The sequence below is a fragment of the Xenopus laevis genome, chromosome 5L (genome assembly GCF_017654675.1).
Source record: "Xenopus laevis strain J_2021 chromosome 5L, Xenopus_laevis_v10.1, whole genome shotgun sequence".
Lineage (NCBI taxonomy): Eukaryota > Metazoa > Chordata > Amphibia > Anura > Pipidae > Xenopus > Xenopus laevis.
This window is the reverse complement of record NC_054379.1, coordinates 70,881,235-70,908,802: the sequence shown is the minus strand read 5'-3', so window position 1 is coordinate 70,908,802 and position 27,568 is coordinate 70,881,235. Positions and strand designations below refer to the sequence as shown.

Below are 27,568 nucleotides of genomic sequence, written 5' to 3'. Positions count from 1 at the left end.
GCATGCCGTAATTGAAGGTAGCGAAATAACATTTTGTTTGGGAGGCTTAATTTAAGCTTGAGGTCCTCGAATGTCAGGATCTTGCCCTGATCGAACACATCCCCAATATATTTTATGTTGTGCGCCCAGAGCTGAGGATCCGGGATAGTTTTAAGATGTGTGAGTTAGATGAGAAAATGAAGAACAATAGTTTTGGTCTCTGTCTGCATACTTCTGGGTCTTCCTCCAATCTGCCACAGTAGCCTTCATTATTTGCGTAAGATTTTTGTTGAGCCCTATTTAATTTAACTTTTAGTACAATGTAGAGAGCACTTAGAGGCAATGAGAGGCCTGCATAGAAAGATAACTACAGTGAAACCTCAATTTTACATCCCCTCATTTTACATTTTTTTTGTGGTCCCACCTATTTTAATGAATAATAAATTTCCCTGATTTTAAATTTATCTGGATTTCACACTATTTTCTGGTCCCCTAAAAAAATGGAAAATTCAGGTTTCTCCTGTGATAAAATTGGGGTTTTACTCTGATCCTCATTTTATAGCTGGAAAGTATTAGAAAAGGTAAATTGTACATTTGTAATAACCTCTCATTCGACCCCTGGTCCCCCGCAGTTCTTGTTTGCCTTTTCTGCCCAGATTGTTCAAAATCTGACTCCATGCTTTTACGTCATTAACCCATTATTGGCCTACCCCAGCTGGTATTCTACTTTTAAGAAAGTGGCAACCCTACTTGGGAGTGCACTAGTAGGGTCAAGACACTCACAATACAGGCACAATACCTGTGTTGTTGTCCTAAAAGCTGATTTGCAAAAATAAATCGAAGTCTCAGGGGTTTTGACCATAGAACTAACAATCCATACACAGATTGATATTGTTTAGTAGTTTGCATAATCTCTCTTTGAACTGCTTTGAAGTAACTGGGTTAATTCTGAAGGTAGTTTTGAGAGATCATATTGAGATGACATTGGTTGGCAATCTGTCAATCTCAACAGCAGTGTCTTATCTGCAGACACCTCATACCTGCACACCATACATATAGATAAGATTCTAACAGAATTAAGAAGATTAAACATCTTTTATACTTCCCTTCCAATTCACTCATGAAGTCAGCCATTCAGTCTAGTGTGACGATATTTGTACATGCCTCCCAACTGTCCAGATTTTCACAGGACAGTCCCGATTTTGACAGCCCAGTCCTGGATTCTTATTGAAATTTATTTTTCATCTCCTGCACTGAATGCCAGAAAAAGATATAAAGTTTCTCAAACTTAATTAGAGCCTAGAATACTCAGCTCCTGCATTTGGGTAACAATTGTAACTACTAAGATAAGCAGCTCTAGGGGTACTGAGACATGCAGTTTAGAGGGCAATATCACCTTTGTTACTGTAATAACACGTAAAAACATGACCCTAAAATCCCAAGAAATGTCAACATTTCCAAAACCTGCCAAATGTTTAAATGTGCGGTATTTAGGGGTGGAGCCATACAATGGGCATTGTCAAGTACTTTTCTACTTGCAACAAATCTTTTTGTCCCTCTTTACTTTTTTCAAATGTTGGGAGGTATGCTTGTATGTTGTGTAATGGCACATGATCCATGTTGTGTATGCTTGTATGTTGTGTAATTGCACATTATCCATTTGTTTGGCAAAATGCATTTGTCAGGTAGAAATTTCCCTGTGTTTTTCTCTAAAATTTACTTTTTATTGTGTTTGGGTATAAGATCATATCATCCTATATAATGAAGTAGAAATCTTCCTTGTAAGAAGTATGTGCCACGTTTCTTCAAGTTTTTAAGAATTGATTTGAAGTGCAAAAAGTAGTGGCATTTTAATGAAAGACCAAAGAGTTGTGTGGTGCTCTGTGCTGTTTTCTTCAGTTCAGAGGAATAATTTTGTTACATTGATCTTATACTTTGCAAAGTGTTGAGAAAGCTTTAAGAGCCAGAAATGGTGTCTTCATGTGTATTCTGGAAGCATGTGTACTCCAATCCTGAAATTGGCTTTCTACAGTTCCTTATTGATTTATTTTTGTATTCATTGTGTTCTCACAAAATTGAAGTACATCTATTTATCAGTCTTCTTTGAGGTTCTGAATTTTTATTGAACTTGTATGCAGACCTAATTTCTCAAAATATTTCCAATCTGTGTTTTTTTCATGAGCTATATTGAAATAAACCACAATCTGTTTGTGCGGGCAGATTTCAACCTAAAAATGCACATTTTTAGACCTAAATCTACCTCTGTTAGTACTGAAAAGGCAGATGCGTGAGTGGTATAAATCAGATCCCATTCAAGTCAATGGCAGATGCCACGGACTGGTTTGGTCATTTGCCATTCAAGTCAATGACAGATGGCACAATTCTAGGGGGCAGATGTATGAAGGGTCGAATATCGAGGGTTAATTAACCCTCGATATTCGACTAGGAACTAAAATCCTTCGACTTCGAATATCGAAGTCGAAGGATTTAGCGCAAATCCTACGATCGAAGGATTATTCCTTCGATTGAACGATTAAATCCTTCGAATCGAACGATTCGAAGGATTTTAATCCAACGATCGAAGGAATATCCTTCGATCAAAAAAACTTAGGCAAGCCTATGGGGACCTTCCCCATAGGCTAACATTGACTTCGGTAGCTTTTAGCTGCCGAAGTAGGGGGTCGAAGTTTTTTTTAAAGAGGCAGTACTTCGACTATCGAATGGTCGAATAGTCGAACGATTTTTAGTTCGAATCCTTCGATTCGTGGTCGAAGTAGCCCATTCGATGGTCGAAGTAGCCCAAAAAAAACTTCGAAATTCGAAGTTTTTTTAATTCGAATCCTTCACTCGAGCTTCATGAATCGGCCCCTAGGTGTTTCTCTGCCAGCAAAAGTATGGCAGTGGAGAAAACACCTGGTTTGCTATTTGCCTTACAAAGATTATTCAAGCTAATTAGGGGGTCGAAGTTTTTTTTAAAGAGGCAGTACTTCGACTATCGAATGGTCGAATAGTCGAACGATTTTTAGTTCGAATCCTTCGATTCGTGGTCGAAGTAGCCCATTCGATGGTCGAAGTAGCCCAAAAAAAACTTCGAAATTCGAAGTTTTTTTAATTCGAATCCTTCACTCGAGCTTCATGAATCGGCCCCTAGGTGTTTCTCTGCCAGCAAAAGTATGGCAGTGGAGAAAACACCTGGTTTGCTATTTGCCTTACAAAGATTATTCAAGCTAATTATTAATCTTCATAATCCACAATTAGTCACTGATAATGTGCCATTAAATCATCCCATCCTGAAAATATATCAGACAAAATGTGCTTAAAAAAATGGATGTGTATATCTGAAATACCACATTATGGAGAAGCTAGGAACATTGGGACCCCATTACTTAAACTTCTGACTTAAAATGTAATAGAGAGATTTTTTATATGCCTTATTTACCCATAACCCACAGTCTGATTTGTGTTTGCATCCATTACTATCTCAAATTGCTGTTTGATTGCGGCTTGTAATTAAGACAATTAAGTAAGAAACATTGTATCGTTTTCTGGCTGTTCAGTGCAGGAGATGAAAAAGAAACATTTCCGTACAAATCCGGGACTGCGGGTTGAGCTGTCAATATCAAGACTCTCCCGCGAAAAATGGGAAAGTTGAGAGGTATGCATTCTTAAAAGGCAAGCAAGGCCAAAATTCCTCCCTGTAAAGTATTAAATGTATGGGGTTCCATGTTCTGTTTTTTCTTTTACTTGAATGTGTCTGGGAACTGTGCATACCTTTGTAAGCCTCAAAGCTTTTTAAACTTCAAATTTTAACAGATATTGTGTTGTGACGTTTTACATTTTTTTTTTACTTTTCATTTTTGGTATGTTGTTTCTTGTAGACAAACATTTTCTATAGGCCAACATTACCGAACCACCAATTTTGGATGTGTGTGTGTGCACACATGCCTTGAGATATGTGCAACATTGTACACTGGCTTTAAACTAGCTGCAGGAAAATCTTGTGTTATTGGAGAGGTTTCAATCTTTATACTTCAGGTTTTATTGGATATGGTTTATTTAAAACTATTGCAATGTAGTAACTTTTTCTGTTCGTAAAATGCTCTATTTATTACCTATTTTTTTCAGCTTAATATGTATGGTTAACACACAAATGACTATGAACTGCTATTGTGGCTAGAATTTAGGAAATTGTAATATAAAGAGCACAATAAATGGAACATACACTGTAAATCAAGGTGCAAACTTTTTTGTAAAGTACTGTATGAATGAATACACTGTATCTATATTTCTATCTAATCTATCTATCTATGCGCATACATTAGGATAGTTTTTCCACCAATTTATGCACCTTAATTACTATTCAAAAAGGAAATAATTTTGTGGGTAGATCAGGCAGGCAAGTGGTTTTACAGTTTGCCCAATGAATGTGAAGGGGCGGGTATTGTCGCGTGATTTATTGCCAGCGGGAGAGAGAGGATGAAGCACCCCATGTATCGGTGCCCTTTAAGGATTGTGTGAAAAACAAGAAAGTATTAATGCATTATTATACACTTTTAAGTATGGAAGGCAAGTGCTTAAAAAAAGTTTCAGGTTGATTGATTTTTGCAAAAACCTTTAACTGCTGAAAAAAGCAGGCTGAGAATTCGCCCCTGACGTTGGCTTTAGCTTTCCTCCTTGCCTGCATCTGAAACCATTACGTCTGCCTTGGTGCAGGCACATGCAACGAATTACAGTGGCGAAATGCAAACTCTTTGCATTGGAAATCGAAAGTAACAAAAAACATCCATTTATAATCCCTTATAACTGTGCTTTATTTCCTTAAATTTTGGTGTAGTATTGTTCTTACGTTTCATTTCATTAAACTTTCTCATATTTACCACTTAGTTACGTATTTCCTAATTTAACTATTCTGTGTGAATGGGTTGTCATCTTTAGTTTCCCAGTGTGGCATTTTGGCTCTTGTTCTTTACAGATGGTACAAGTAGTTGCTGCTATTTCAGCCTCACCAGGAACATTTAAAAGCAGCAGAGGAAAATAGGATGCCAGCATGAATGCTGGAACTTACCATTAATGGGAAAATGTGAGCCAGACAGAGAAATTGCCAAGGAAATTGTGTGGAAGTATTAAAAGCATTCTGACCTGAAACATGTTTTTTTTTTTTCAAGGTGTATGTTTTCTCTCCATCTGTGCACCATATATACTGTTTTAGGACTATTTATTACCTTTCATTTTTTTTTTTTTTTTTTTTTTTTTTTTTTTTCCTTCTCACTTCTGGCTGTACCCCAACCCCCACTAGGACATGTTGCCAAACCATTGTAATGTATTGTATTATAACAAAACTTACAGTGACCAGGGACATTTGAAAGAAAATAAGCAGTGGACCATTTAGTTGCTTATTATGAATTGTGGCTACACATGTGAGCTCCTAAATTGTGCCATGCTGTAACAACATCATTTATTTTTGGATGCAGTTTAGAATCTAAATAAATGTGCTGGGTAGGAGCGAATTAAATTTACTGTAATACCACAGCAGTATGAACCTTGTACAACAGTGCTATCCACCTTAATGTAGTAGGACACTAGTTTGACAGCACTGTGCTACTATTTAAGAATACATTTTTTGCTGCATTTCTAGTAATGGCTAGTTGCTACTTTTTGGAGTTATAGATTTCATGATACTTTATCTAAAATGCTAATAATACTGCTGCTAACAATATCATATTAATTTTGTTTTAAATCAGTATCCTGCAATAGATTAGTCAATTTTCTGAAACTCACCGAAAATACTGAAGTTATCTATTTTGAGTGCAGTTTTTTTTTTTGTTTTGTTTTTTTTTTCAAGATTTCTTGCAAATTACATTCTAATGCAGGTGCTTGCTCCCCCTTTCTCTGACTAGTCTTCATTATGACCCTGATTACATACCTGGTTTTTTTAGCAAGAAGGTGTGTTACAAGTTGCGCTTATAGTATTTCACATACAAGTGAGTTAATTATTGGATTTGTATGCAAAATGCTGATATGGAGTGAGAGCAAGACCATAGTAGGGCTTTTCTTTTTTCTTTTTTTTTCTTCTTTTTTTAGTAGACTTAACGTATATTAATCCAAATTACAAAAAAACTCTTAAGGGCTAAACAGTTAAGATAATAGATCCCATATCTGTTTTAACTTTTTTTGCTGGAAATGTAAAATGGTATTTGCATTCACATATTTGCATACTTCAATTGACTTAAGATGTTTTAAATGCAGTGGTTCTCAAAGGAATGTTCTTATGATTTGCCAAGGAGGTATGGATATAGGCTCAGTATCTGTGACTTTGATGTTAGTTTGGATAGTAATACAAAAGAAAAAAGATTAACCCTTAAAGTTGCACCACCCCATCATAGAACCCAATCACTCACGGAACAAATTTTTTTTTAAAACTTAACTTTTACTGATAAATTAGATAAAACCATACGTCCAGAAGAACATTTAAAATAAAGTTAGGAACAGGGAGACAAAGAACCCAAATTAAGTCAGGCAATAGATGCCAAGCATGAGGTGAATATAGGGCTATCAATGGGTAACCAGGCCACCTGCCAGACTTGGCATACGAGTGCTAGTGAGTCTCAGTTAATATCGATTGTTTAACCATGAATTGAGTTAACATTCAACGGTCGCTTACAAGCCTTGGTATTTCTACCCGATGGGTAACCACTCCACCTACCAATCTTCGTGTACGAATGCTAATGAGTATCAGTTTGTCTCAATTGGTTGGTTGTAAATTAAGCTGGACTTACGATTGCTTTCAGGCATGGATATTACCACCACCCCTTCACCCTCAGGCACACCCTCCCATTGCCATAGAAGGCGACAAAATAGCGGGTGGTGACAAAAATTGGCCCACTATGCACTATGCACTTGATGCAAACTGAATTGTTCTATTCTAAGTGAGTTTCGCATAGGCATTTAAATTCTACCCCAAATGAAACAGGCTCTGTCGATTAACCACCCCTTCACCCACAACGCTTCCCACCCATTTCCGCTGTGAAGCAAAAGCCTAGAAAAAGAGATTTTTGATTCTGTCCCCCTGCCTAACAAAAACTAAAATGCGCCTGACGCGTGTTTCACCCGCATATCGCAGGCTTTGTCAAATGTTTGGATAGTTACCACTAAGAATGCTGAATAATGAAGAATGTAGGTGAAGTGTCACAATATATTCTATAGATATGTACTTATTCCACGTTCCCATGCAGGTTCATGTTAATGATTACAATAAATGTAATCAAACAGATCCAGCTAAAAGTTAAAGGGGAAATATAGCAAAAATTTTAATTTAATATATACGCTGAATCACATTGAAATAAGACACTTTCTAATTAAATCCAATATTCTGCATAGTTTCTCAAATAATCAAGTTTATCTTCACGATACCTCTCTGCATCTATTTCTCTGCATTCTGTCTTCTTGCAGCAGTTGTATGTCATATATTCATTAACCCCTACTCAACCGATATCTATAGACTTTCCTTAGTTTAACAAAGAATATTCATTTGGCAGCTGTTAACACTTATTGCATGAAAAGCCCTTCTTGCTGGCAAACCTCTTCCTTTCACATCAATGTTTAAGGGGCTTCATCCCTGTTACCTTACCTTTCTTATCCTGGAATACCTTTATGAAAGTTTATCCATCAAGCCCTGCCCTCAAAAAACAAATCTTTAGAGGGGCCCGGCACGTATAATTACCCCTGCATGCAACTCCCCCATGAGTCTGACAATCAAAAGAAGATTGGCAGGGAGGGGGATTTTAATTATGTAGAGGAAGCTGACCTTGTGGTCTGGCTCGCCACAACCATGCGGTCTGCTTCCGCTATAGGTATTCCACTGGTTTTCTCATTTAAATAAATGCAAACAGACTCTGTTCCTTGTGGGGTCCTTTTTTGTTTTAAACAATTTTGCCACTAAGCACCAGTTCATTAAAGTCTCTGTGGTACATTTTATACATAAAGATACCATAAAAACCAGTATGGCAGCTTAAAAAAAGACAGGTGTTATATGGTTTTATTGATTTTTCCATTGCATTTACTAGCACAGGTATGGGATCCATTATCCGAAAAGACTGACTCCCATAGACTCTTTATAATAAAATAATCCAAAAATTTTAAAATGATTTTCCTTTTTCTCTGTAATAATTGATCCCAGCTAAGAAATAACGAATCCTTATTGGAAGCAAAACCAGCCCATTGGGTTTATTTAATGGTTACATGATTTTTTTTAGTAGACCTAAGACATGAAGATCTTTGCTCTCCCATTTATACTGTGCCAATTATCAGTGACTTGTTCAACCCGCTCTACCTAACAAACAGCCTTTTTGGATTATCCTGCATATCTTTTGCAATACATGTGTCTTATGTTTGCCCCTAACTCCATCATAGACTCCTAAGATAAAGGTGGCCATACACGGCTGATAATATCCCAGTACAATGGAAGATCAGTCTGACAATTATTGAATATGTCATTGTAAGATGAGGCTTGGCAAACATAAAGGGAAAATCTGATGAGAGTGGCCAACATTATCAATAGTTGAATTTTTGTTCTGCTTCTAATCTATAATAAATGACTTGAGGAAACATTGTTAATATTTGCAATAAGTTAGTTTGGACGTTAAAAAAAGGATGCAGTGAGCATGAGACCAGCAAGATTTGAAATTGAAAAGGGATTTGGATATACTTTAGTCACAAAGTTATTAAGCTGACACATGATTAAGGAAATTAAAATCTTAATGAGGCCATAGAGCTGAACTATTTTGTTTCAAAGGAGAAACAAATGGAGGAAAAAAATAAGCAAGCATTTGTGCGATTTAACATCTGAGCATTAGTTTTCCCTTTTTTGCTATACAATGTCCAACTGATTCTCTGCATTATTCAATGGGAAATACAATTTTATGATCTCGTGCACGAATGTATAGTTTTATTTCTTTTATTTGCATACACTTAATATTATTTATTAACCTGTGGCATTTTATATGTTTAAAACTAAAAGCTCTATTTATGAAAATATTGAATATTTGAATATTTTGACAACTTTGGAAGGGCCAATTGTGCACTCGTGTACTCATCAAAGCATGCATGCACACAAACGCGGTGCCATGCACATGCTCGCAAGCGCGACACAGCGAGCTGGAGCGGCAAGGGGGGTGGCTATGGGGTAGTAGTCCCGGTGGGCACCGGGCCCCCCAGTCCGACCCTGGCCATTAGCCTTAGCCAATCTTTTGAGTGTCAATGGCACTCCATGTTTTCAGAGAGCTTTGGTCTTCTATAAACTTAAGGGTAAGGGCACACCTGGCGATTCAGGAGATTTAGTCGCCTGGCGACTAATCACCTCTTCTTTTGGGTGACTTATCTCGAAGAACGGCGTTTGCCATGCCACAGGCGGTTTTTCATTATAGCTGGTGGAAGATGGGGGAAGCCGTTCGGGAAGATAAGTAGCCCCAAAGAAGAGGCTATTAGTCGCTAGGCGACTAAATCTCCCTGAATCGCCAGGTGTGCCCTTACCCTTAAAGGAACAGTTCAGTGTGAAAATAAAAACTGTGTAAATAGATACCTAACTCCTTTCCAATTTTATTAGCACAGAGTCACCATGGGCCCCATTTATTAGCATTTGTTTTTTTTTTTTCTTCACACGATTCAAACATTTTAGCTCTAAGAAACTTACATGAGAAGAATGGTTTGGAAATTTTCGCTATTTATTAAGTATAAACACCTCAAAAAACTGAATGAAAAGTTTGCCATCTAGAAGCTGTTGAGTTTATGTAGAAGTCAGTGGGAGCTGTCTTTGGCAAATTGTAAAATATTTAGTTACTTCGAGATTTTAGAATTTTTTATTTTTTACGGCGCACTTCCACTGTACGGCGCACTTTTAAGGCCCCATCTAGAATATGCTGACAGTTTTGGTCTCCGTCACTCAAACAGGATATTATTGTATTAGAGAGGGTACAGAGAAGGGCAACTAAGCTGGTAAAAGGTATTGAAAATCTTAGCTATGAGGAAAGACTGGCCAAATTGGGGATGTTCACACTGGAGAAGAGGCGCTTAAGGGGAGATATGATAACTATGTATAAATATATAAGGGGATCATATAATAATCTCTCTAATTCTTTATTTACCAGTAGGTCTTTCCAGCTGACATGAGGTCACCTATTCCAATAAGATGAACAGAGGTTCCGCCTAAATATTCGGAAGGGGTTTTTCACAGTGAGAGCTGTGAAGATGTGGAATTCTCTCTCTCGCAAGTGAGGGAATACAGAGTTATGCAAGATAGCTCATAGTACAAGTTGATCCAGGGACTTGTCCGATTGCCATTTTGGAGTCAGGATGGAATTTTTTCCCCCTCTAAGGCAAATTGGTGAGGCTTCAGATGGGTTTTTTTTTTGCCTTCCTCTGGATCAACTAGCTGTTAGGCAGATTGAAAAAAAAATTAAATGTAATTTTTTTTTCTTTTGGCCCAACCTTTTTTAAGACGCCACTTTACTCATAACGTGGTCACGTGTCACTCTGCCATAAAGGGGTGTTTCACCTTTAAGTTAACTTTTAGTATGTTGTAGAATTTTGCTTTTTTCAATAGCTTTTGCATTATTTTCTTCTGACTCTTTCCAACTTTCAAATAGGGGTCACCGACCCCATCTAAAAAAAAATGCTCTGTAAGGCTACACTTTTATTGTTAATGCTACTTTTTATTATTCCTCTTTCTATTGAGGCCCTCTCCTATTCATATCAATCTCATTCAAATCAGTGCAGGGTTGCTAGGGTTATTTGGATCCTACCAATTGCAAACTGTGGAGCTGCTGAATAAAACACTAACTCAAAACCACAAATAATAAATGAAAACCAATTGCACATTGTCTCAGAATATCACACTACATCAAACTAAAAGTTAATTTAATTGCGAATTACGCCTTTTATAGAAAAAAACTTCACCCCAATTTCCTACTAATTTTGAAGCCTTTATATGTAAAAGAAAAATACCAAGATTGTGTAAATCTTTAGGATTTTAAATAACTATTTAAAATATCATATAACCTAAAACTTCAAACACAATTGTTTAGTCCCTGGTTTTGCAACACCTAAGACTTAATGTAGGACAGATCCCTTGACAACTGTGATTATTATTCCTTGTAGGATTTTAACCAGTGTGGTTTTCCTCTTTTTCTTGCACAAATCACTTTATTTCCTCCCATCCTCTAGATATCTCATAAAGCATTGTGTTAGTCTCCTTCTAATTTCCCTTGTGGTACCTCTAATTTGTCCAGGCATGCTAAGCAGTTTGTTTTAGATTTCCTTCAACAAAAATCTGGGTTTAGAAGGAGTTCAGTAGTATATTTTGGAATCATTTTCATGTCTTAATTTGGTGAAAACATAATATACTATTATTTATTATTTATATTTATTATGTAATACCGGTCAGTTTTTCAGTTTACAGTATGTCTACATTATTGAAAATCCAAATTGCATGCTATCTGCAAAATTAGTTCATAGTGGGAGTGCACAATACGCACACACAGATATAAATATTATGAATTAAAAATGCAACTAGAAATCCATTGTTGCTATTTTTACAGTTTATTGCTTTTCAAATCTGTTAGGAGGGGTTTAATTAATTGTAACATGCTTAACTTCATAAGCATCAGCTCAAAATAGAATTATTGATTGTATATATGTTTGAATGTTAGAATTCCCTTTGTCTTTTCTCGCTGGGGCCATATTTATCAAGAGTTGAAATAGAACTTGTAATAGGTTGCCAGAGGAAAATTCTAATTCATTCTGTTCTATTGTCTATTAACTTGTATGAGATTTTTTGGGACTTTTTTTTGTCAAAATGTCAAACTAAACCTTATACATGCACCTAAAATTCCCATACATGTTAAAAGAGAGTAGTGAAATATCTCTCTAGCGACCTGCACTCTTTCACCATTTGGTAAAGATTAACCTTTTCCTTTTCTAGAACATCATAGTACTGGTAGTTGACCAAAGTAGGTTAATGAAGCACTTTGTGGTTATAACTGCTTGTCCTAGCTAGCCCTAGTAATGATATTGCTTCATTTGAACATGTTGCGTTTCACTTCCCCAAATAATATACAAAACTGAGGCAAAAATGACATTACGATTAAGTGTTTAAGTTTTATTAAATCTGTGATAGCATCTACATTGTCCTACACCAGGAGTGCCCATACTTTACTAATGCGAGATCTACCTTTAGTGATGTTGTCCCATTATGATCCACATCCATGAAAACATTGCTAGCATTCTGTTCCATGGAAAATATTATATAAAGGGGAACTCTGGCTTCCTAACCAAAATTTGATAAAGAGGCCCACATAACACAAAAACCCCTAATATATCCATCGCCGTTGCCTGTTTCTTCAAAAAGTATGAATAAATTTCATTTTTTATGCTGAAACCCTGCTGTTTAACTGTTCTTCTCTTTCTGCATCATTTGAAATCCTGGCAGGGAAGGAGGGACTAAAACACTGATGTTACAAATTGTAACAACTATTCCACAGTTTACAGACAGCATGCGGGAACTACATAACCCACAATGCATTGCACTGTGATGTTCCTTTCCTTATTGAAATCATGTGTGCATGGAATTGTGGGGTTTGAAGGATGCAGGCTGAGGACATATGGCTGTTGATACAAAGTAACGGTAGTCAGCCAGCTCAGCAAAGTAGTTAGAGAGATCAGCTGATTAGCAGGGGAATAGGCTTAGGGAACTGTCAGAATTCATTAAAAATCATGAAAAGTCTGCATATTTTTTAAATGATGTATATTGCAAAGTTGCTTGAAATTATTTACTTTTCCAAAAAACTTAAGTTGTGTTATTGTGGAGTTCCCCTTTAAATATTGATTTATGAGAAAATATGTATTGCTATATTTAATAAACAACTATTTCTTATGTAGCAATAACATAATAAATATTTGAAACATATGCTGTTTGTTGACAGTGTCTTGAGATATACTGCTAAAGGTCTACTGGTAGATCCCGATCGAAATTTTGGGCACCCCTGTTCTACACTGTTAGAGAAGCTTCAACTGCTACTCATAGGAGAAAAAAACTCTTCCATGTGCCTAAACAGCTCTTCAGATTCACAAAGATAGGACACTAATACCATTATGTGGGAGGCAATTGGTCAGATACTAATGCATTTTATTTATTTTTGATTGGGAAGCAGAAAAATGTGCTGCTGGTGAAACTGTGATTTTTGATGTGAAATTACCAGTCAAGAAAGTTTCCTCAATGGAGTCTATGGGAGATGGTTTTTCCGTGATTGGGAGCTTTCTGTCTGGATAATGTGTTTCCTGATAACGGATCCCATACCTATACAGGCATAATAATGTCACCAGTTATCAGCACAAAGGATTGTTCGGGGACTCTGCACTATACTTGCTTGAAAAGTTAATTATGATTCAGTGACTCTAGTATTGACATTACTTTAATTATTACTCATTCTTCGAATCCTGTCACAAACCATATTATCCTAGCTTATGCCAAATTTGCACATCACTCTAGTGCTATAGTGCTTAGCTGCAAATTTAGAGGCACGTATACCAGTTAAATTTGTTTGTGATACAAGTATTGTACCTGTTATCCAGAATGCTAGGACCTGGGGTTTCTGTATAAGGGATGTATCTGTAACTTGGATCTTTATACCTTAAGTCTATAGAAAACCATGTAAACATTAAATAAACCCAATATGCTGGATTTGCTTTCAATAAGGATTGATTATATCTTAGTCTGGGTCAAGTACCAACTACTGTTTTATTACAGAGATAAAGGAAATTATTTTTAAAAAGTTTAATTATTTGGATAAAATACTGCCTTTCCATAATTCAGAGCTTTCTGGATAATGGGTTTCTGGATAACCATCTTATCTTTTTGAATCTAGTCCACTTACGCTATTGTCACACTAGGTTGCTACTCCACCAACCTAGAAAAGTTGCTGGGGTCAGTGATCCCAGAAAAGCATTTTAAATGACAAGCTAGAAAAAAAGCAAACATGATAAGCAAAAATGATTTAAAAACATTTACTAAAATATTCTAAAAGATAATTTTAAGGGTAAACTGCCCCTTTAAACAGTGCTTCTAGCAAGATAACACAGATTTAGAGGTAAAAAGTAAGAAAAATTGGCTGTGTTATACAAAATATATACTGGCAAGGTTTGTGCCAATGCCACATAGAAAAAATATATACGGCACTACTCAAAAAATAACTAAAGTCAAAAATTCAAAATCTAATATTAAATTAATCAGAGAGGATTTACTCACAGTTAACCCCAGTCCCAGGGCGCAAGTCCAAAACAGTATTTCAAAAGAGATGTGAGGACCTAAAAACCTAACGCGTTTCATGCCTATTGGGGCACTTACTCATAGAGCCTTTAAGTAAGTGCGCCATTAGGCACGAAACGCATTAGGTTTTTATGTCCTAATAAAATTTTTTAATTAACTGCTTCTTTATTATTGGAGGTCCTCACTCACATCTCTTTTGAAATACTGTTTTATACAAAACTCAGACAGAGAAAAGTGGATCATTCACATAGTGTGCCCTTAACCTATTGCATAATCCCTAGTGCACACAACCCCTGCTAAGCTGTAACACTTTTATAGCTTTTTTCTAAATATATAAAACATAGGGCTGATCATTTCCTATCCTTTTACTCAAAGTTAGGTTTGCCATTAATAGGGTTGAAAAAGATACGAATACAGGAAGGCCAGATATTTTTCCCAAAAAAGGTTGCAAACCCTACTCAAAGTAGTGTCCCTTTTAGCTTTGTTTATTTTTCACAGATGTTTATTTTCCACAGATATTCATTTGGAGAGCCACAGTGGAAATGTCTTCAGTAACTAATAGTGTAATGAATATGGCTTTACAATACAATGTGACCGATGAGCATAGTGTCATACTGTATAATTGTTTTTCTACACCAACAACAGGTAATATCCAATATATAGTAGTACAAACTTCTGTGTATATATTCCTGTTGTGCTCAATCTGGAAACTTTGCTGCAAACCTCCGTTCCAATCATCCATACTATGTCTCTTTGTGGAGATCTCAATAAATTGCAAATATTTAGCACGATTGCCAGAGTATGTGCCATCTGATTTTCTACATTACATTGACAACAGACATTTGTGCCATAGTTCAAAAAATAATTACTTTTTCCCATTGCATTAATGCATTATTTAAGGGAACTTCTATTAGTTGGGATTTTCTAGACTTTCGTGTTTTGGTCACCAAGCTAAATCTGAGCTCCTGCTGTCACTTACTTATTAGGTGTGTCAGAGAGCACCTGCTGTGCTGCAACTATTGTAAATTATTCCATTGTACTCAACCTAACCCACAAAGTAAACTCTGGCACTCCCCAATTTGTGGCTCTGGTTGAAGAAAAAGTGATCTGTGCAATGTTTGTATAAGGAATAGCAGGTTATTCTCACTGTAGACAGTTGCTCTGTTTAAGGTTGTGCTTGTTTGCATGGTAGATTAGTGTTTCACGCTAATTTACATTTATATTATGTGGGTACCTTTTTATTTTAAATGATATATGTAAAGTGTGATGCATGCCTAGAGCTACCTAACCAGTCCTTGTATTAATAACATTTATTATTGGTTTTCTTTCATGGATGGTTGTACATAAATTATACAATGATTTGTTCATGTGGAGCAAAGTACAGTACTATATTTCTGACAAATAAATGTAACAGGAATATGTTATGAAAAATATGAAACTTAACTAGCACCCCCATTCTATTCCTAGCATTAAAGGAGTTGTTCACCTTTAAAGTAACTTTTGGTATAATGTAGAGTTAAGTTCTGAGGCAATTTGCAGTTGGTTTTCATTTGTATTATTTGTGGTTTTGAGTTTATCTTTTTATTCAGCAGCTCTTCAGTTTGCAGTAGCAATCTGGTTGCTATGGTACAAATTACCCTAGCCACCATGCATTGCTTTGCATAAGTGATTGGAATTTTAACAGGAGAGGGCCTGAATAGAAAGATGATAGCAATAATAATACATTTGTGGCTTACAGAGCATTGAAAGCTAGAAAGAGTCAGAAGAAGGCAAATCATTAAAAAAACTATAAAAAAAAAGAAAAAGTTAAGTCCAACTGAAAAGTTGCTTAGAATTAGCCATTCTATAACTTTTATAATAAATAAAACTTAAAGGAGAACCACCCCTTTAAATGTGCCATGTATAGCACATTTCAAACACATTACATATTAAGGGGCAAAAAAACTCATCCACCCAATCCTATGGCATTTTTAATATTGGATTTATTAAATGGTGATTTCTAATGCTCACCCATTGATAAATACGATTTTAAAAATTTCATGGGATTGTTTAGAAAATGGGTGAGTGTTTCTGTGGTGACTGTTGGCAACAAAATTGCAAAACGTTAATAATTATTGAAATGTATCTTGTTTGAGTAAGAAGTGATAATTTGCATCATAAAAGCCCATTCTGTTTATACCAGCTAGGAGAACAACTTTAGCTTACTGAATTACGTAGGTCCTAAAAGTCACAGATATCGTAGAGCAGTTTGGTCAGTTTTTTTTTTGTTAGGTGGTTAACAACAAACAGAAAATATACATTTAAAAAAATAGGGTTTAAGGGGCAGTATACCCTTGTTCAATACGAGTTCTTGTATAGGGCTTGTGCTGCACATTCTCCTTGACCATTGTACAAACTACAAAAAATTAAATACTTTTGCTATGTCTTGAGCAAAACAGGGCAATTAAAGTTTCATTATGTTTAGTCCTTGTGAGGTAGAGAATTAGATTAACAGAGCTCAGATAATCCCCATGCATAATTGATTTTTGTTTCTCTGTGTACTGGTAATCTAATTATCTACCTAACAAAGATCAAACATGGAGTTGCTTCACTTTTCCTTTTTCCCCTGTTTAGCTCAAGAAATAACAGAAAACATAGATTTTGTTTTATTAAAACTTAGGCAAACAGGGTGTTTAGCACAAGGCCTATTATTATAAAAAGATTATATGATGGCCCTGTAAACTCAGTTGCGTTGCCTTTTGATGTGGGCTCTTGTAGCTAAATGTATGCCCGTTTTTTGCTTAATTACTTAAAGGGGACCCGTAATTAAAAAAAAAATATTCAAAATCCTATTTTAACACATTAGTCAAGCAAAATGAACTTTTATTACACAATATAAATTATTTGAATCTTTTTTCATTCAGTCTGGAATTCATAATTATAGCAAGCAGGCAGGAGCCATTTTGTGGACACTGTTATTAAGGCAAGCCTTGTATCATCTCAGAATCTTGTTTGTGCACCAGAATGGGGGACCCGATGTCCATACATGAAAATTTCCGCACCTCACTCGCCTTTCCTATGCCAATTCCTGCTTGATGGTGCAAAAACTCTCTTGACGGCCAGCACACGTCATTCATTAAAATATCAGCAGAATGGAAGAGCGAAGCACAACACCATTATTGTTGCAGGTGGGGAGCTTTCCCTTTTATTTTTCACCACAAGTAAATCAACGTTTCGGGGGGGGGGGGGGTGGTTTCACCCACCCTTCATCAGGATAAACACACACTGCAAACCATCACATTTTAAAGCCAATTAGACCACACCCACCAACCACATGTTCCCAAATTCCAGTATGGATCCAAAACGAGGCTTGGTACTCAGTCCTGTTCAAACTATTGTTGGAGTGTCCATTTTGAAGTGTAACGAAAAGTCTTTGCTTAATTACTCCATACATGGATGTGCGTGTATAGCATACAGTAAACCCAAGAAACAGTGTAAATATATACAACTCAAAATTATAATGGAGTGAATATTATACTTGGTGTGTGTGTGTGTGTGTATAAAAGCCTATGATTAAGGGATACAATCCCGAAAACGCGTTCGGCGGAATACAGCAGCCTTTTCCCAATAAATCCATCCAGAAGTGCCGTCTGTCTCAAAGTCCTAGCGCACACCATCCATTGGTGACTCCAAAAATTAGATCACATACCTGGGTGCTACGCTGAAAAAAGCTGCATTATCCATATTCCACTGAAAAAGGTGCACACCAGGATTTTTCGGTTTAAAACTCCATGTTTATTAAATAAGTTTAAAACAGGAACCAGCCAACGTTTCAGTCTTTTTCAAAGTCTTGATTAAGGTCTTAGAAAAAGACCGAAACGTTGGCCGGTTCCTGTTTTAGGGTAAGGCCACACGAGGACTTTCTATAGGTACAATTACTCACAGCCAGCAGGGTTTTTTTTATCATTAGCTCTATCATTTCTTTTCTCCCTCTGGCCGGTTTATCTTCTTCACAGATAAACCTGGTTGGACAGGACTGAGTACCAAGCCTTGTTTTGGATCCATACTGGAATTTGGGAACATGTGGTTGGTGGGTGTGGTCTAATTGGCTTTAAAATGTGATGGTTTGCACTGTGTGTTTATCCTGATGAAGGGTGGGTGAAAACCCCCTCGAAACGGACCCGATGTCCACTGCCCTGGTTACACAATTACCAGTGAAGAGAACAGGGGAATGTGTGGAGAGCAGTGACATTTAGAAAGTGCAGAACGGAAAGTGAAAGTAATTGTCTGCCCCACCTCTATGCCTAAGGCATAGAGGCGGGGCAGACAATATTTGATTGACAGCTGAGATTTTAAAATGAGCTTACAACAGCTATGAATGCTTTAATAAAAATAGAAATTGGATTTCATGTTTAATTTGAAAAGGACTTTTATTATACAGTCTGGGTGACAGTAAGATTGTGTGACAACGTACCGTGGTGGTCTAGCGGGAGGGGGTCGGCAGGGAAGCGTCCTCTTCTTCCACGCGGTGAATCTAAAGGTGCATGCGGCGCGCCTCTGCATTCTTTGTTGGTGCATTCGCGCTGACGTGCTTACATCAGCGCGTAATGTTGCGAAAAGTTAAAAGTCGCATTTGGGCTCTAGTTCATTGCCCCTTATAGGATCTTGCTCCTGAGTTTCCTGGTGCCTCTGTGCTGTTTAGCTTTTTATAATCTGATTCTCTGTTGTGACCCCTGCCTGCTACTGACGATCCTGACTTCTGAATACTGAAGCTTGCCTGATTACAGACTCCGCTGTTTCTGTACACTTTTCTGATTGATCTTCTGGTTTGACCCTTGCCTGTCTGACCCCGTTTGTACTCTGCCTGCCCGACCCGGCCTGATCTGACTACACTTCCTTTTTACGCCTTGTATCGTGACTGTCTGCCCAAAAAGACTTTGCTTTACAGTTGTGCCCCCTTTACTCGTTCAGAACCCCTTGCTTGGCACCTCTCTTATTAAGACCTGGTGGCATTGGATTAGCCGAGGGCTCCTCCTGAGGTAAAAGGCAGCTGTTAAAGGTGGAAGCAAGAGCCGAGAACAGGGTGCTTAGCATTGGTTCTGAATTTAGGGTGCCAACCATTACAGACTGATTTAGATTGATATCCAAAGAGACTAGGTTTGCCACGTGCCCCAAGGTTTTGCCAGCCGATATTTTACAAGTTTATCTAGTAAAATACCTGCAAAGACCGGACACAATATTACAAATTTACCAGCAATGTTCTTGTTCATGTATTACCCTTCAGCTGTGCCCCTGGCCCTCCCACTTTAGCCATGGCCCTCTCCTATCTTACACCTTCTATATGTACAGAATCATCACTGACCTCCATTGACAATACTGCATGGCTGGTAGGAAATATTTCCTCCAATCCTTGAGGAGAAGTAGTAATGTCTATAATGTCAGTAAAACATGTGATGTGTTCTAAGAATTTACCTGGCAGACCATGGCCCTAATAAATATTCTCTCTCTCCCCCCCCCCCCCCCCCCCCCCTGGAACCAGAGCTTTTACCTGGCAGAGAATGTGCTACATGTCACTTTAGCCTTAATCCATTTACTACTTCCAGTTCTAGCAAGGTTAATTAAGGTCTGATTCCTAGATAACCTATAACAAACAATCAGGTCTTTACTTTTTTTTCAAGCTGTAAAAGACTAGTAAATACAAATTACAGATTTCATCCAATATGATAACTTCATTCCTCTACTTAAATATCCATTCAAAAATCAGTTGTGAAAGAAGTCATAACCCCTTACACATGGGGTCATGCACATTGCAGGAATCAATAGCTTTTGTTTTCAAGAAATGTGGGAGGTAAAATGTGTGTTTTGAAAGAAATCTGGAGCTATATATGATTTATAGGGGTCTTTTTTTTACTTATTTCCCATTTGTCATAATCTTGCTGCTTGCTCAGTGCATCAAAGCACTGCTCTAGTACTTCCAGTAAGAACAACAAAATCTAACCAAATAGCAGGTAATGGAAGTTTCAAAGTTTTGCCCCGGTCTAGGAACCAGTAAATAGGTGACAGAAGATTATGAACTGCATTTGCTGCTGATTAAAGAGAAGCAGGGGAACAGTAAATATTGGCTTGGAAGTCTGTTTGAAAGACATCTTCATCTCATAGAGCAATTTCTAACATGTTTCTTGCACAAGGCAGGTATGCAATGAAATCTGTATAGGTCATGGAATTGTTATCCAGTTCTGGGTTCTTCTGTTCAACAGCCCTGAAGTAGGAGCAACAAATGAATTTTTCTTTTACCCCATCTTTAACTATTGTAAATTGGCTCCAAATACAATGCAATAAAGATGCGGAGATATGTCAACTGAGAAGATTGGTCTGCTGAATGAGAAGGCACTGTCAGCAAATACAGTCCACAAGAATCTTGCAGCAGGATACTTTATTGAAGTTGTAGTGCATGAAACCTTTGTTACAGTGAAAAATGCACAGGTCTACAGTAGAATAGTTTCCTACTGTCTGTATTTAAAGGGTAAAACGTTTCTTCAGTTATGACACAACAATAGTGGTATTGACCACAGAAACATACTCTTATTCTTCTGCTTCCCATGTAATAGTGTTATTATTTTGTCCTAGAACACCTATTCAAGAGAGAGAATTGCAAAAGCTGCTTTCAAGAGCTGTGACAAAGACAGTTTTGTCTTTCCTTTTTCCCTAAAGGCACAGGTTATCAGAGACCAGCTCACTCTGCCTGATTCACAAGGGTTTCAAATAGGTTTGTCTTGTCAAAGCAATACCAAAATGACAGTAAGGTAACATACTACATCCTCAGGGCACAAATGGTGAAACGGAATGGATTTTATTTTTTTATTGACAGCTGTTGCAGATGTAATTAATTTGTTGCAGTTGTAAAAACTTTTCTTTTTAGCTAAATCAAAGTCTCACCCAAAATAAGGTAGGTGTAGATTTTAAATTGTAGATTCTAAAACTGAAATCCCCCTCTATACCTTTAAAGAATATAGATTTGCTGTTGTAGGTGTAATTGTAGATTTTAAACAAAAATTACCCCTATATTTTGAAAGAAAATACTTTTCCATTTACATAAGCAATCAAGATGCTCTGAAATCTGCTTTGGATCATGTATATCCATACAGTATACCTCTACGTCAGATGCTTACTTGCCACAGTATGATGATTTCTAGTTTTGAAGGGATAAGTTGGGAACCATACTTGTAAATGAATGTTATTTGTGCAGTTATTAATATGCTGTTTTTTTAATATGCTGTTTTTTTTTTTTTTAACAATGTTTAGGATGTTGATCTGTAAAAGGTTATGTGTTTTCCTGTGCATTTGGAATAAAACTGTCCTATTTTTTAATGTTTATTTGTTCTTTAAATTAAAAAAAGCTGTTCATCAGCTCTGAGCGTCACATAAACCATTCCAGCCTAAGTGGCCCGTATGGAGATTAGTCGTCCGCGATTATTTATGCACAACTGCGAAAAATCTCCCGAAAATGCATCTCCACTGGAAATAACAGAAATTGCCAGCAATAAATCCAACATATTGCCAAGTCATTCTAAGTTGCCTCTGGAAGAATCTTTAGGCAACTTTGTGATATGTTAGTTTTATTGCCAGCGATTTCAGTTATTTTTAGGGATGCACCGAATCCACTATTTTGGATTCGGCCGAACCCCCGAATCCTTCACGAAAGATTCGTCCGAATACCAATCCGAATCCTAATTTGCATATGCAAATTAGCGGTGGGAAGGGGAAATATTTTTTACTTCCTTGTTTTGTGACAAAAAGTCACGCAATTTCCCTCCCACACCTAATTTGCATATGCACATTAGGATTCGGATTTGGTTCGCCTGGGCAGAAGTATTCGGCCGAACCCTGCTGAAAAAGGCAGAATCCTGGCTGAATCCCAAACCGAATCCTGGATTCGGTGCATCCCTAGTTATTTTTGATGGGGAGACCTTTTTTGGGAGATTTGTCGCCCGCAATTGTTGTTAAATAATTGCGTCTGTCACTGCCCTAAAGCTGCAAATTTAAGAAAGAATTTGAGAAAGATTTATATTCTATTAACATTGTTTTATATTGTAATTTATCAGTTTAATTATAGAGAAATATGAGCACACTACCATTTTAAATTTTTTTTCCATGTTCATTAAATTGTGTTTGATGGTTGCCTTCTTGAGTTTGTGCTATATTTTGCAGTTGTTGGTTTTCTGAGTTACGAATCAATCATGAATTAGGGTTAGGTTTCAATTAAGGGTATACTTTATTTAAATTAGCTCAGCATTTTACTTGGTGGCAATGACCTTCAAAGGCCTTTAAAGGAGGAGGCAGTTTATTGCCAAAAGATTAGCCACAACACTGCAAGCTAGAATGCTATATGTATTCTGTAGAATGCTTTAAAGTAATGAAAATATAATGCAGTGTTGCCCTGCACTGGTAAAACTGCTGTGTTTGCTTCAGAAACACTATTATTGTTTATTTAAATAAGCTGCTGTGTAGCAATGGGGGCAGCCATTCAAAGGAGAAAAGGCTCAAGTTACACAGCAGATAGCAGATAAGCTCTGTCTGTCTAATGATGTTATCTATTATCCATTAGTTAACCTGTGCCATATAGTCGTTTTTCAATTTCCGCCATTGCTCCACAGCAGCTTGTTTATATGAACTATAGTAGTGTTTCTGAAGCAAACAAATCAGTTTTACCAGTGCAGGGCAACAGTACATGATATTTTCATTACTTTAATACACTTACAGTTTTTGGTGTTACTGTTCCTTTAAACCCATCCTATCAAAAAGGCAGTGGGATTTAACGGGATTTGGACCACTGTTTGCAAAGTTTTTGTCAAAGAGAAAGGTCACTGCTGATGACTGGAAGTTCAGGCTAATTTAAATATAATATTTGAAGCCCTGTGAGTGCAGTGCTTGGTTCAGTATATATTTTATTTACTGTGACCCAGGCACTTGGCCTTTGAAAGGAGTGCTCCTCTATTATTTATCTAAAAAAAAGTACCTACCAAATATTTTTTGGTTAATTTAAAAACTTCCAATGATGAGTTATACAGTATAAAGTTTGCATTGAGAGGAAAAATAAAAATGAAAAATATACAAACAAGTCTTTGCATATCATCTCTCTAATAGTATTATCACTTGATTTACAGAATAATCAGCTCTAGTGACAGATCAGAATAATGCACGAGATTGGACACATCTATCCTACAGTGTATGTGTGTGTGTGTATGCTATTGTAAAATATGAAACAATGTTTTAAATCAATATTATGTTTACCTGTGTTCCTAACGTGACAATTTGGTTTTCATTGTAGGCTCCTATATGATAGTAGACTCGTCTAAGCATGACCCTGGAGAAAAAGCCCGGCTACAGCTACCCACCATGAAAGAAAATGATACACATTGCATTGACTTCAGCTACTTACTTTATACCCAGAAGCGGGATAGCCCAGGGACACTAAATATTTTTGTCCGGGTGAACAAAGGACCTCTTGCAAATCCTATCTGGAATGTGACTGGTTCAACAGGCAAAGACTGGCTGAGGGCAGAGCTGGCTGTTAGCACCTTTTGGCCTAATGAATATCAGGTACTTTTCTTCAAATTTGACAAATAATAACAAAATGCTGATAAATGTACCTCTAATGCCACATATTAAGCTTTTCATTAGCAGTTACAAAAGAATCAAAAACAATAAAAAAATAACCTCATGCACTATTTTTATATCCTGTACATATTTTTTTTCTTTAAAGATAATGGCACACACACAGCCTAATGCATATTTTAAGAATTGCCATTATTTCTGTTATTCGCAAGAATGGAAACCACCTGTCACGGTTCAGGCCATAAAACTTGTGTAATGACCATTGACAAGTATTTCTAAATGACCACGTTCTCGTCCAGGTGGAGTATGCTGGTAGAGAAACACTATATGTCATGAGCCTAGAAATTTTATTGCAGAATGTTTATCATCTCTGCACTGTTCAGCCATTTTATAATAGTTGTCTTAACAAAACCACCACCTGATCTGTTCTGCTGTTTTGATCGATGCTGGGCAGACACTGTTCTTGGTTGGCCTGTGTATGGCCACCTTTAGATAATATGTGTATTCATAAACTTCTACCAAATATCCTGTCTATGGATCATAAGACTGTAGGACACAGTGCTGTTAAGTGCTGCATTTTTTTTAAAGAAGAAGTAAGGGGGGACCTTCCTCCAGCAAAATCATAGGCACCCCCCAGTCTAGAGCACTGGTACTGGCGTATCGGCTAAGCAGTTATAATCAATGGGGGTGCCAAACATCTAAATCTCTTTCTCTCTTATGTATGCCGAAAAGACTCCATTAACGCACAAAAATTACCATTTTACTTGTTCATACTGGTAATCTATAAAGGGTGTTTGGGGATTTATCACCTTGTTTATGAGCAACTTGATTTTTAAGGGGTTAGTATACCTTCCTTTTTGACATGACATTTAGTTGGGCTTATGTAAACAAGGTGTATAAACGCTAGCTGAACTTTCAAAAATAAATAGAAATGTCTTTTACACAGACATACCTGATTCTACAGATTAAATAGAGGCACAGTTTAATCTGCTGATTTGACCCTTCAGAATGAATTGGCAGTTATCACCCCAACAGATATATAGCAGAAAATGAGACAGATAGCGATCAACCAAGATATCCTGTTGTATCCAGATGTGCCTAAATAGGTGCCCAGGGTCTAAACTATTGGATCAGCCTGATTTGTCTAAGGATGTAAATACCCAAATCCTACAATAATGTATTGTTTGGCAACCTCACCAAAAGAGCCTTTTTTCAATGTGCATGGACCTCTTTACCTGTATAGAACCATTTCCAACCCCCCTTAGTCCAGTGGCCTATTAGACAATAGGAATGCAGGCAGGGGACGAACCTACGACTCCAGAGCTGCAAGGCAGCAATACTTACCTTATTTACTTTGTAGGAATTAAATAATGTTGATAATGTGGAAGAATTACCTTGTCCACTGTATGCTGAAATATGTAGAAGCATGCCACACTTGAAAAAGATTTGATCTGCCAGTGTGACTGCAATCAGTGCCATAACTGTCATACAGCAAATGCTGTGACAATTCAGGGAGGGTGGGTACAGATGTTTGCAAGGTCTGTTGTTTAGTTCTCCCTCCCCAGCCCTTTAGTAATCCACCACAAACAAAGGACGGTGGGGGGTCGTCTGTAAATTAATTTGGTAGTCTGTCTGGCTAAAGTATTTTGGTTTGCCTCTGAGATAGCAGGAATATTAACACATGTAAGGGCTAGTCCACACGGGGAGATAGCGACGCGTTTGCGGTCGCGGCGACAAAGCGCCGCGACAGTCGCCGCGACCGGCGCAGGCGACAGTTTTGTATGGGCGCCTATGTAAAAACGCCTGTGCTAACCACACGAGGCGATGCGCTTTTCAACAGTCGCCTGAAAAAGCCTGGCGAGGCATTTTCAGGCGACTGTTGAAAAGCGCATCGCCTCGTGTGGTTAGCACAGGCGTTTTTACATAGGCGCCCATACAAAACTGTCGCCTGCGCCGGTCGCGGCGACTGTCGCGGCGCTTTGTCGCCGCGACCGCAAACGCGTCGCTATCTCCCCGTGTGGAATAGCCCTAAGGCCAATTAAAATGTACAGCAAAGGAATTCCAACGGCACACAGGACTCTGTTGTGGGGCTGCCGAACCTCTGCCAGTGAGCACCAGGCATATTGCTGTTATCTGTTGGGTGTGCGGGATCCTGCTTTGTTCCTAGGCCAATTAAAATGACCATTATAATTGCAAATTTCCAGTGGTAAACACTGCATTTTCTGTTATAGTTTATTACTTTTTCTCTGCAGGCTTTTAGAAATTGTACGGGTGCCAAGGTTGGGGTCTCCAAAGTTTTTTTTTCCCCATAAGCCACATTCAAATATTAAAGTTGGAGAGCAACATAAGTATGAAAAAAGTTCCTGGGAATGCCAAATATGGTCGAGTAATGAAGAACAATGTAACATGCCCTTTCCGTGTTTTTATTATAGCACTGTAATAGAAAGTAGATCTGTTGGAAGTAAATAGGGTAAAGGGCTGGGAGTAGGAACCACACAGCAGACCCCAAGTACAAGAGAGGAAGAGTGCAATTTCAGCTTTCTTCATCTGGCCTCACCAGGCATCCATGCCCTATTCTGTCTTTTTATAATAGCATAGTTGTAAAAGTAGACCTGTAAGAAGTGATATGTAGGCTTATAGCTAGCTGGCTGAAAGACTACAGTTTTTTAAGCAAGGTAAATTTTGCTGTTTTTAGAAGCTTCACATGTTCACTAAAGGTGAACATTTTTTACATTATAAAAGAAAATATTATATGCAGTGTTCCAATATACATTAATGTAACTTTGTTAAAGAATTTAAATTAATTTATAACTGTAACTGAAATTGAAAGCAGTATTTCTCCCTTTTTGCATTGCTGAATCTGTAAAACAATGGTAGCAGAAATCTCTCCTCCTTTCAATTCTCTAAAAAAAAAAAAAAAAAACTAATTTGTGTGGAGCCTCCTTTTTGCAAACCCATATGAAAATAAAAAAAAGTTTAGCAACGAGGCCCTTGTTTTTATAATGTCAGACAAAACAGTATAATTTCCTTTGTTTTGTTCTTACATGCAGCATTCTTGAATTGCATCTCCACCATTACATTTACATGCCTTTTTTCTTATCAAAGCCTTTGTGGGTCTTTCCGGGTCTTTGCAATATAATTACAGACTTCATAATTATTTCTACACCTAATCCCTCAGAATACAAAACCAGTTTACTTCAATGCTGTTGATAACTACATTGTTGTTTTCTTTTTAGCGGTTACCAGTGGAGTGTTACAAGTTTCCAGTGCTATAGAAACAATCCATTATTAGATTTTGAGCCTAGACACTACAGTTAGGGTTTTTTTTGTCATTGTTTGGTTTGTCATTTTTTTTTTTGTCATTGCTTTGTTAGTTTTCTCTCCCCACTCCTCCCAGCCCAAGCGTATATGATGTAATGGTGTAGTGTTCTTCTAATGGCATGTAGGTTGTTTTGTCGACTAATGTAGAAGAGTGGATCATCTGCCTTCTGTGCCTTCTTTAAGCAGGCATTGGATCTGCCTATCTGTTTAAATGCTGAGCATATTTGGTTGTGGACATGATATTTCTTACCAACAAGTTTGGCTGAAAATTGGTTGGAGGCCCAAAACATTGCCTCTCTCTGGCATTTTTGTGAATTAAAGGGGTGGTTAACCTTTAAGTTAACTTTTAGTATGTTA

The 27,568-nt window shown here is 37.3% G+C and overlaps 1 protein-coding gene across 14 annotated transcripts in view; it reads left to right on the top strand.

The window, feature by feature from the left end:
• The window catches only part of ptprk.L (protein tyrosine phosphatase receptor type K L homeolog), a 291,695-nt gene that overhangs the window by 61,414 nt on the left and 202,713 nt on the right, over positions 1–27,568 (top strand). For all 14 annotated transcript variants that reach the window (XM_041562919.1, XM_041562917.1, XM_041562920.1 and 11 more), the window contains exon 3: positions 23,604–23,875. In XM_041562919.1, coding sequence (XP_041418853.1) covers positions 23,604–23,875 — 272 coding nt within the window. The remainder of the gene's footprint in view (positions 1–23,603; positions 23,876–27,568) is intronic.